This window comes from Oppia nitens, unplaced genomic scaffold, assembly GCF_028296485.1.
Source record: "Oppia nitens isolate AA-2021 unplaced genomic scaffold, nextdenovo-longstitch-racon4-pilon3 scaffold4_pilon_pilon_pilon, whole genome shotgun sequence".
Classification (NCBI taxonomy): Eukaryota; Metazoa; Arthropoda; class Arachnida; order Sarcoptiformes; family Oppiidae; genus Oppia; species Oppia nitens.
In genome coordinates, this window is record NW_026533232.1 from 7872086 (window position 1) to 7884575 (window position 12490).

Genomic DNA, 12490 nt, shown 5'->3' on the forward strand with positions numbered 1-12490 from the left:
AATGCTATCAATTTTAATGCATTACTTTTTTTGATCTCATATAATATATAGAAATTTTCTCAGCTTTATATTGTACTTTAGTATTGAAACCAAAGGCTACAAAGTACTGCAGTGTAATACCTATAAGTGTTGGCTATTGTTGTTTATGTGTGCGGTGTTTGAGCACCGGGAGAGAGATGATAATGTCTTGCCAACCGTATTGAGCCGTCATAACTGCAAATACTTGTACTTTAGTCTCTCTCTCGTTAATCACTCGACTATAAACTAGTGTTGAGTTTTGCCATAAGTTTTTTTCAATGTATGTAAAACTTATAGCAATTGACTTATATTATAGTTTATCTCCAAAACTAACTCTTAAACTCTATTTATACTGAAAATATCATTTCCCAAACATTAGTCCATTGAATATGTGTACTGAAAGTCACTTCAAAATAACATAAGACAAAAAGCATTTCATTGCTTTCATTCTCTCTCTCTCTCTCTCTCTCTCTCTCTCTCTCTCTCTCCTCGACTGAAAATCTCCTGAAGAACTTTAACGACAAATAAATTGATATTATTTTATACTTGAATTTTGTATAGATCTCTCTCTCTCTCTCTCTCTCTCTCTCTCTCTCTCTCTCTCTCTCTCACCACCTCTTTCTCAACTTTATAAACTTAATTTGTTTTACAATTAGGTTTAATACAAGAATCCAATATATTTTAAGTGCAATTTTTTTCTCCTAAAATACTACATTTCGTGAGGCATTCGTCTCGTTTTCTATTTTCAAAATTTTTTTTTGAGATTATCATTTTTTTTTATTTAAAAATATGAAAAATAGTAATGCATTTTTTATATTCAATCAACATTTTGTTTAACAAAAATATGTTATTCTTGTAACTCTTATTTACTGTATTAATAAAAAATATACTTGAAATAAACATTTTTTTATTATCATATTTTTTATATGAATTTATATACCGGTATAGTTAGTTTGAAAAAAATGTATTATTGATTTCTACCAAACATGCAATGTGTGAACAATTATTTTATTTTTTTTTACTATGAATACAAAAAAGATTTGAATAATACTGAAAATAGTTTTTTGACATTCAATGAACATATTGTGAGTTCATTGTGGTGTTTATGTACTGAATGTATGTGTGTGTGTGTGTGTGTGAGTGAATTAGCTATTTAGTGAGTGTCAAAAAAAAAGATTATATCATTTTTTGTTAACTACAATACTTGTATCTTTAAAAAAAACTTAAAAAACACAAACAGAAATTGAAAATACAATATTTATATATATTATACCGTATTATATAGTGAATGAGTCCTTAACCCCAGAGAAATACATATCTAATATGTTGTCAACATTTTTTAATGTAATTTTTAAAAAGCATTTGATATATGATATGTTGGATCTCTTTTCTCTCTCTCTCTCTGTCTGTGATTACTTGTCTCTTAGAGTACGATATATACATCTTAACGATATACCATTGTTTGCCAATCCTTATGACTCCCACTTTATATTGCAATGTATTGCCAAAAATGGACACAACTATGCTCTGGAAAAAAGTAGTCAAAACGTGACTTAAATTTTTGATGACAACTATTTAAGACACACATTGAATCTAATATTAGGATATATTTTTCCACTTGTATTTGCCTTTAGGAAAATGCAAATATAATTGACTGATAACAGGCTAACCAATCAAATGTTTTTTGATACACTACTTATAATAGGGTACTGTATTTATACAGTATTTTCTAAACTATATTATTTTAATTTTAGTTATTTTTATATTTAATACTTGAAACATAAATTTTAATTACTTTTAACTTGACTTAAAAATGTGTGACTATTATTTTTTTGTTATTTACAATTCAATAAAATAATTTATTTTTTTGTAAAAATATAAATATGTGAAAAGACTAATAGCAAATATAAATGATATAAAACAAAAATATGAGTGATATTGATAGGAAATTTTTTTGCAAAATAATATTTTTTAAATAACAAACATATGATCCAATGCTATATTGTTTAGATTACACAATTCAGTAGAAGCTGTAAATAAGGTCTTATGATATGCCATAAGTAGAGAACAGGGATGAGATTTTTTTAGGGATGTCTCGCAAAACATCCTCAGTTTTTATAAAAATATTTATAACTTATAATATACAACATTCAGTGTCCAAAGTATGCACTACTAAATGGTAAATCAGGTGATTATAAGTTATTAATGTTTGTCATAAATTGCAAATACGGGTCAACGTTTGGGACAAAAAAAAAGTATTTCGTTAATTAATTAGTTTTGTTGAACAAAATTTAAGTCAATCTTGTTTTTCAAGCAAAAATTTTCCCTGACATTTGCGCTGTTCATATGCATTTGATTTATACATATATATTTATATATATATATATATATATATATATATATATATATTAGGTGATATATATATATATATATAGATATATTATATAATATATGATATATACATATATAAATGTAGTGGTATAGTAATGTTAAGGAAATGCAACCTTGAATTTTAAAAATCCTATTTATTGTATTTAATAATTTGTTTGCTGAGCATCAATATTATACATCTTTTTTTCACTTATTATATTGAATCTGAATAACAGTTAAATAATTGTTTGTAAGGAATATTATTGTCTTAAATGAAATTTAAATGAATTGCAATTATTATTATTATTATATTTAAGAATATCTGAATTGCTGTTTGTTTGTAATGTAAGTTTGAACTCAATTTATTTGTTATCATTTTTCAAGTGTTTTCCAAGTATTTAAATAATTGAAACAAAAATAATTGTGTGTTTAAATTATTATTACAAATGTGACTTTGATTTCATTACAAGTACCCAAACTATTAGATTTTTGTTGCAATTTAATTGTGTATTATATAAATATAAAATTAATTTGTAAAGTCATCACTTGAGTAGTGTGTACTATACAATACATTTCTATTATAGCGTTAAATAATAATCTCATATTAATTTGTATCATATTATATGAGACACTCAACTAATAATTCAAACTTCAAAAATTACCTGAAATTGAACTGAACTGAACTGATTTTTTTTGTTGCTCTTATATATTAATTTATATTATATATATTTGTATCAGTATTTTATTTTAAAATTAATTGTCAATTATCACAAATCAAGGTTTATATTAACTCGTTTTATATTATATAAAAGGTTTTTAATAATAATAAAAAAGTTTATAAATAACGAGTCCTTAACTTAATTCCTGAATCAATATCATAGCATTTGAATGCTAATAAATATTTTAAAATAAGCCCATTATATGATTGATTAGTTCACTCTTTATTATTATTATTATAAACTTAATATAATCAGCGCCTGAATTGAAGTCACACCGCAAACAATAGTTAAAATACTATTAAAGCATTTAATTATATTTATTGTTTTACTGACTGATTGATCGATCGTTTTACTAGAAAATATCAAATTTATCCAACAATGTTGTCTCGCATGCAATTATTTTCCACAAAATTGCTAAATAAAGCACCGGTACGTCACCTGTCAGTGACCAATGCTGCTGTCAAGAGTGACACTTCAAGCAAATCACAGGAGGTGTTTGATAGAGAAGCTAAATATGGAGCCCATAATTATCATCCCTTACCGGTAGCTCTCTGTAAGGGCAAAGGTGTCTACGTATGGGACGTGGAGGGCAAACAATACTATGATTTTCTCAGCGCTTATTCAGCTGTCAATCAGGGACACTGTCATCCGGCTATCCTTAAGACATTGCGAGAACAGTCGGAAGTGTTGACATTAACATCGCGAGCCTTCTATAGCTCGGCTTTGGGTGAGTACGAGGAGTATATCACTAAAATGTTTGGTTACGACAAAGTCTTGCCCATGAATACTGGTGTCGAAGCGTGTGAGACGGCCGTCAAATTGGCCCGAAAGTGGGCCTATTCTGTCAAAGGCGTCAAAGAGAACAAAGCAAAGGTTATCTTTGCTGACGGAAACTTCTGGGGCCGTACTTTGGCCGCTATATCGTCATCGACTGACCCGACTTCGTACGGAGGCTTTGGACCATTTATGCCGGGATTTGAAATTATTCCGTACAATGATATCAATGCATTGGAAGCAAAACTGGTCAGCGATAAGAATATCGCCGCCTTTATGTGCGAACCAATTCAAGGAGAGGCCGGTGTTGTGGTTCCCGATCCCGGATATCTCACAAAAGTGCGCGAATTGTGCGACAAACACAATGTTTTATGGATTGCAGACGAAGTACAGACAGGATTGGGACGAACAGGTAGAATGTTGGCCGTCGATCACGAGAATGCGCGGCCAGATATTGTCACTTTGGGTAAAGCATTGTCCGGCGGTGTATACCCCGTGTCAGCCGTTTTAGCTGATGATGAAGTAATGCTCAGTATTAAGCCGGGAGAACACGGATCGACATATGGCGGTAATCCGTTAGCCGTAAAAGTGGCGATGACAGCACTGGATGTACTTATTAATGATAAACTCATCGAAAATGCCGACAAAATGGGAAAACTTTTGAGACAAGAATTGAATAAATTGCCGAAAGAAGTGGTGAAAGTTGTTAGAGGAAAGGGATTACTGAATGCCATTGTTATCAATGATAAGTATGACGCGTGGGAACTGTGTCTCAGATTTAGAGATAATGGACTGTTGGCCAAACCAACCCATGGCGACAAAATACGATTCGCACCACCGCTTGTTATCACTGAGGAACAGACACTCGACTGCACCCGTATTATTGCCAAAACCATTGAACAACTGTAGACCAGATAAATGCTTTTATTGGACAGTTATCTGTTTCTATGCACTGACCCATCATTGAAGTTTGATAACAACCAATTAATTATCACAAACTTATTTGTTAAATAAAAAACTTTTACTTATTTTTGTTTCGATAAAATTATGATATATTTTTTTATATGTTATCTTATGAAATATTATATGAAATAATAATTAATATCTTTTTCTAGATAATATAAATGTACAGTATATTAGTATTATAGAAAATATTGATAAATATATAAATTTTATCTTTTATTATATTAACTCTTAACTTATTTTCTTCAAGGCTTTCACAATAAGTTTTATTTGATGATTGAAATCATAAGATTTTATTAATAATTAAATTGAGAAAATTGTTTGATTTTCTTTGATTTAGTTGCTGATCAATGTCTAAAAAATAATCAGTTAATTATTGATTAGATATGCATAGATAGACAACCATATGTTCTAAGTCTATAGTAAATTATATGACTATATATTTAACTAAAGTCCTTTTATCATCAATAAAATAGTTTTGATAAAATAGCTAAAAATTGATAACTACAATACAGTTACTATTTTGACTATACCTCTCTCTCTCTTTAGTTTTTAGTTTATGCTTTCCATACTCTTTATCATATCTATAATTTTGTTGGTCTCCAGACAGTATCCATACAGTTGTCTTCACCAAAAGTGATGTCTATTTTTGCTGAGAGAGAGTGAGAGGAGTCAGTAGTGGCAGTAGTAGGCTATCCCCTCATACAGTGCCTGTTTTTGTGTCTATTTTTTCAATGTTAGTCCTAATTTAGCAAAATTACAATACAAGTACTGTACTGTTCACTTGTGTTGGGTGTTGTGCAGTGATGGGCAACAAAGTATTGATTAAAAGTATAATCATTAGCAAAAAAAATGATTAGTTATTTGCGATAAATAATTTTAATTATGAATATTCTGTTGAAATATTGATAGCAATTGAGCTGAAAATAGTTGTAGAGATATTTGATTGAAATTAATAAGTAATAAACTATCAAATTATAAGAACGCGGGTTATATATAAAGTATAATAGAGTACAATACGGGTTTGGTTCGGGTTTTCAAATATCGGTTTTCATTTTATTAATGGTTTTGAGTTTTACTAGTTTTAGTTAATATTTTAAAAAATAATATTAATTAACATTAAAAATATAATGTAAAAACTAATTATTATATAATTATATAAAAATTTGACTCAACTTGAAAGTTACATATAAATAGCATATCTTTTATTTTAACTTATTATAAAATCTATTAAATTAATTTTTTTTTTTTTGAAAATTATTACAATAAAATATAATATATTATTGATGAATAATTTAATAAATTTAGATTGCATTTAAAAATTAAATTAGTTTTGTATTTTCGTTACTTTATTTTTGAATATTGGGTTTTTGGGTTTATTGTTATGTCTACACAATGTGCAAATCTACTGTATCTACTGTAGTGTTGATCCATACATTACTATTACTATTAATATACTGGTATACAATGTGTACATAGCCTTGAGGGAGGGACAGGGATGTTGTTGTAGGACTGGTGTAGAGCTGGTGTGTATGCAATTGAGGAGAGGGTTTCTATGGAAAACAAAATGGTCTCAAAAACTCTCATACACTGACTGTATGTATGTTTTAGGTATATGTGTAGTGAAAACTGCTTACAATGTTATTGACTTCAAAAATATTTTTCAATGTATTTTATTCATTGCTTATACAGTACTAAATATATACCAAAATATATTATATTACTTAATATTTAGTGTTTGTTGTATTCAATTAAAATAATACTCATTTAATTAGTGATGTGTTTTGTTTGGTTAGTTTAGTGACAACTCATACATGACATCCCATTAAATATTATATATCATATAAATCATTGATTAGTAGTGACCATCACTTGATATGTTAGCCAAAGATGTTTGAATTGTTGTTGTGTTGATGTGTGAGTGTGTCTACGGATGACAACTGAGCGCCTAATGGATGGCAAACATGACTGACCTGTCATACAGTAAGTGATTTCAATCATATCATAGACAGACCATTGATATATCATTTTCAATGTTATAATAATTAGTGACAATAATAATAATAATGTCATTAAAATAAAATAAAAAGAGAGACAAACTTGAAGTCACTGTTGTATGACATTCATTAATATTGACAGTCAATGAGCGCCGGGCGGCGAGTTAGGCCTTTCCCTATATATATATCATATAAACTATGTATATGTTTGCATATAGTTAGTGATAAAGTGACCATTACATTGATTGACCATGATAATATTGCATATTATAAATAGTGTCTAGGTGTAATTTAAAAAAAATAATTTATTGACAAATTTTGCACCAAATGTATTAATTGTCAATTGTTTTTCAATTAATTTTTGGATATTACGGATATATACAGTATATATCATATATAATATTTTGTATAATATTTTATATAATATTCATATATTTAAATGACAGTCATTTGAGTTAATGATGTGTTTATTAATGAATAAGTCATTAATTAATGAATGGATGAATGCATTAATACTATTTGATTGCTATTATTATGTAATTTTAGTTCAATTTTTATGGTTTTTATATTCAAATTGTTTATTATTATAGCATAGTATGCGATGAATATCAATGAATTAACCGATTATTAGTAACATATATACTGTATATATCATATGATTTGTAGATATATAGTACAATAGCTATCATCAGTGGTATATATATATCATTGATTAACCCATAATTGAAAGTAAAGTAAAAACAATATTAAATGATATGATAAGTGCGGGGGTTTAGTGATGTCTGGTGTGAGGGGGAGGAGTAGGAGAGGACAGGCATTACTGTCGGCAATACCGATACAACGCATGTCTTGATATTAAGAGTAGTACATCACTATTGATGATGAAAAAGCTGTGTTTGAATTGATAAAAAGGATGTCAATTGATAGCATTGAATCTATTGGCGATCCCAGGAGTGATGGCATGTGATGTGATGTCCGGAAGGGTGGATATGCCGTCACTCGTGTTGTTAATTAAGTCGTCTTTTTTTCATTACTAATGATGTGATGATCATTAGTTAGGATCAGTTCTGATATAGGAATTGATGCAAAAAATAGTAACCTTTGATCTAAATATCAATTTATTATTATTTGTTTGCAAACAGTTGTTTATCTGAAGAAGTGAATGGATCTTCAGAACAATACCTATCAGAACAGTAACTTTCGATACGAGGGTTCGGCCACACCTTCAATGGTGTCAGAATCGGGAGCAATGAATCATCCGTTGCCACCGACCGGCTACTATGAATTGGATCAATCGCAACACCAGCCCTTACCTAATCATACGTTGAATCCGGCAATTGAAGATCCGTATGGCTACGGCAGCCGGCCTTCACCACAAATGCATAGTCCGGGCGGCAGTTTCTACAATACCTATGACAACGCACCGCAGGGCTATCTGGACAATAGACCTTCGTTTGATGACTACGCCAACTATGTCGGGCCAATGCATGGGCCGCAGTACAACATGACCGCCAGTCAGATACCGCAAACTGTTTACGAGGAAGAGTCCCCTTATGTGTCAAATTCTCACCCAATGATGGCACCGATGCGACCGATGGCCGGTGTCGAGCATCTCGTTCTTCCCGCTGACTCTTCCGGTGACGTGCGCTATAGAGACCCAGATCTTCATGAAGTGATTGAGTTTTTAAACCATCCCAACAACATTGTGAGGGCCAATGCGGCCGCATATCTACAACACTTGTGTTTTATGGACGACAACATGAAGTCTAAAACACGTGCGTTGGGCGGTATTCCGCCATTGATTAACTTATTATCACAAGAAACGCCTGAACTTCAGCGCAATGCGTGCGGCGCTCTTCGCAACCTTAGTTACGGCCGACAAAATGACGAAAACAAACGGGCCATTCGTAACGCCAGCGGTATTCCCGCACTGGTCAGACTGTTAAGGAAAACAGTGGATAATGAGATCAGAGAACTAGTGACAGGTGTTCTCTGGAATCTGAGCTCAAGTGAAGAGCTTAAGAGACCCATCATTGACGACGCACTGACTGTTTTAGTGAATGTGATTATTATTCCTCACTCTGGTTGGGATCGCAGTATTGATCCCAATGTCGCCGCAGCGCCCGGAGTCATGAACAACTGCGGTGACATATACTGGTCGACAGTGTTTAGAAACGGTTCCGGTGTTTTACGGAACGTGTCATCAGCCGGAGAGTATGCCCGACGAAAACTCCGTGAGTGTGAAGGACTGGTCGACGCATTGCTATATTTGGTGCGGTCGGCAATCGGCAAGAATGATATGGACAACAAATCTGTAGAAAACTGCGTCTGTATTCTACGTAATCTTAGTTATCGATGTCAAGAAGTGATTGATCCCGAATATGACAAACACTATTACGCCAACCAAAACAACTCTCTTAGCCCATCGTCATCTCGAGCGGCAGCTATTATGGGTGGTCTCGGAAACAAAGTCGGCGACAATTTGGGCTGTTTTGGTGGATCCAAGAAAAAGTCAAAGGATTCATCAACTTCGCTGACATCGCCATCAGCTATAAGTTCGCCAATCAGCTCATTAGATACACAAACAAAACAGTTGACCATTTCGGGTAACAGTGGTGCCAATGGTACTGTCAGTCCAATGTCGACAATCCAAAGGCCGCGATTAGAGCCAGCCCGAGGAATGGAATTGCTTTGGCAGACGGAAGTAGTTCAGCCATACTTAGCACTGTTATCTGAATGTTCCAATCCTGAAACCCTTGAAGCAGCTGCCGGTGCAATACAAAACTTATCGGCATGTTTTTGGCAGCCAAGTATCGACATTCGTGGAGCTGTACGTAAAGAAAAAGGTTTACCTATTTTGGTGGAACTGCTACGTATGGAAGTTGATCGAGTAGTGTGTGCAGTGGCCACTGCTCTGCGGAATCTCGCTATGGATACTCGGAATAAGGAACTGATCGGCAAATATGCACTTAAAGACTTGGTCTCGAAATTACCAAATGGTAATCCACAGCACGACTCTAATGCCAGCGATGACACAGTAGCCGCTGTGTTGGCCACACTTAATGAGGTCATCTCAAAGAATCCCGATTTTGCCAAATCATTGTTAGAAGCGGGAGGTTTGGAAAGGCTTACGATTATTGTCAAACAAAAGGGAAAATTTTCGCCGCGAGTCTCGAAGTTTACATCTCAGGTAATAACTGTTTATAACTTTTGAGTTGAATTATAAATCAATGTTTTTAATTGAAATTATTTTATTAATTTTAAATGTAGTTATTATTTAATATGTGGCAACACATTGAGCTGAGGGAGGTTTACAAAAAGGCCGGTTGGAAAGAATCGCATTTCATAATAAATCCGAGGACATTACTGTCCAGAACAAACTCCACGTCCACACCTAACAGCGCCAATAATACCTTAACGCGTCCGATGAGTACAGTTGGCGGTACCCGCTATGAGGACAGGACGTTACCACGTAATGGAGGCACAGGACATACCGTTAATATGAGTCAAATGCAGAGAAGGGTTAGTAGACTTTAGTAGACTTTTTGTAGACCTTTTAACTTTAACTATTGTTAATCTTATTTTCGCATAAATTTTATACATTTTTTTCAATAATTGAAACATCATTTTAAACCATTAAAACGTGACATTTATATTATATGCCAAAAAAAATGCACAAAGAAATGGCAGTATTTTTTTTGACTCATGAAAACTAAAATATAAAGCTTTTAATCAACAAAAAACCTGAAATTTTGCACGAATTCATTGTTATATATTAAATATATTTATTTTCGTAGAGCTTTTTAATCAATTTTATCACAATTTTTGTTTATGAAAGACAATTGAAATGTATTCGCAATAATAAATAAATTAAATATATTTATTGCTCATTATTTCAATACTATGTTATATAACATGTAATGAATTAAAATCTAGATTTTGTATATAAATGTTACCCACGATTGCTATAAATTTAATATTATTTGAATTTTAAATTAATGAATACAAACAAAACATTGGAGTGCTTATATAAATTGCTAAAATGGGATCAATATTTATGGTTGAAATAGTTAATAAAGTTTTGAAGTAATGATGAAAATAATAATTTTTAGATAATGACATTTTTATACATTAGCTTTTATTTATTAATTTATATATACAGTAGTATTGTTTTATTCAAATAGTGTAATAAATTTTATTTATGTTTATAATTTGAAAATCTATAGCCTGAAGAGCTGGCACTGTCTGATATGAACCATACGGATGGTATACTATCACCAAATCAACAACATTTACAGCAACAACAACAGCAACCATTACTACACCGTCCACAAGTGGCTGGAGTACCTGTTTATCCTCCCGGAGCGGTATTTAATTTTGTTATTTGAATCATTTATTCTAACAAAAACAATTACTTCTTAAACTAACCAATATATAACTTTACATTCCTCTAACTACTTGTCCACAGCAACCGCCTCAACCTCATGGCTACTAAAAAAAATTGCTTACAAACTAAAACTCGACATTTTGTAATTTTTCAAATACTTTATGATTTTATCAACTAATCAATCAAATAATTGCTCATTAATTCATCAAATTATTCTTTAATATATTTATAAAAATCATAACTTTTATTAATAAATATGACTTTCGGGTATGTCTTTCTTTTGCATGATTAGTATTTACTAAAATTTTTATTGAATCTTAATTTACTTATTATGTGAGATAAATAACTAATTGATTAAAAAATATTATTAATGACAATTAAACAGACATACGGCACCAGAAGTCCCACATCAGAGCCCGTCTACGCTCAGGTGAATCGGGAACGCAAGAGACAGACGTCGCGCCCCAACGACAGCTCATCTCAGACAGCTTTACTCGGATCTGATAACTATATGCTTGACCACAATGAGCCCATATATCCGCCCGCAATGCCGGCCGGCGACTCTTGGGTCTGAGCTGTTCATAATACACTCACTGTGTTTCCGATTCATTCATTAATTCATAAATACATTTGTTGTCATAAATTGAATCCATTATTATTAATATCTGAAACTACTTTTGTCTGTTGTGTTTGAAATGACTTTTTATTCAAAAGAAAAAATAATATACAAATTATACAATTGTAATGACAAACAATTTTTTTGGAAAGTAATAGTTGTGCCAATCATTTGTTTAAATCAGCGGTTTTTTCTATAAAAACCTAACAAAATTGACAAATGGATACTAATTTTATGATAAATATATCTGTTTATCTGTATTTTAACATAAATACTGTTACTGTAAGTAATGTGAAAACTATTAACAAATGATTTTTCTTATATATACATAAAAACTTATAAAACGCTCAAATTTTTTGACTTAAAAGATGAATTATAAATTAATTTTAAATAAATATATTGATAAACTCTGGATAAAAATCTATATTAGCAATTGATTGCTTGCCCCTACCCGACCATCATATATATAAATATATACAGTATAAATTGATTTTTATGAAATATTATTGTTTTATAAACAATGTTTTTTTACTTAAATTAAAAATAGTTGAGATATTTGTTGCAAAACATTAAAATAGTGATAGAAAATAAAATAAATGAATATTGATTACTGACAATATCAATGACGATTAATAATGACTCTCAA

General features: G+C 31.3%; 2 protein-coding genes across 3 annotated transcripts; both read left to right on the plus strand.

Annotated features, from left to right (window-relative positions):
• The first annotated feature begins 3138 nt into the window (after positions 1–3138).
• Positions 3139–4869, plus strand: LOC128959641 (ornithine aminotransferase, mitochondrial-like). The gene is made up of 2 exons (XM_054305642.1): positions 3139–3167; positions 3464–4869. The coding sequence occupies exon 2, from the start codon at positions 3486–3488 to the stop codon at positions 4788–4790; it is 1305 nt and encodes a 434-aa protein (XP_054161617.1). The 5' UTR covers positions 3139–3167; positions 3464–3485; the 3' UTR covers positions 4791–4869.
• A 1601-nt stretch (positions 4870–6470) lies between these two features.
• On the plus strand, positions 6471–12025 carry LOC128959629 (catenin delta-2-like). Of its 2 annotated transcripts, none has more exons than XM_054305625.1 (5): positions 6471–6827; positions 7984–10031; positions 10112–10363; positions 11068–11208; positions 11614–12025. In XM_054305625.1, the coding sequence occupies exons 2-5, from the start codon at positions 8004–8006 to the stop codon at positions 11800–11802; spliced, it is 2610 nt and encodes an 869-aa protein (XP_054161600.1). In that variant the 5' UTR covers positions 6471–6827; positions 7984–8003; the 3' UTR covers positions 11803–12025. The 2 variants fall into 2 exon arrangements, with proteins under 2 accessions (XP_054161600.1, XP_054161601.1); XM_054305626.1 differs by lacking the exon at positions 11614–12025 and adding an exon at positions 11310–11367.
• The last annotated feature ends 465 nt before the right edge of the window (positions 12026–12490 follow it).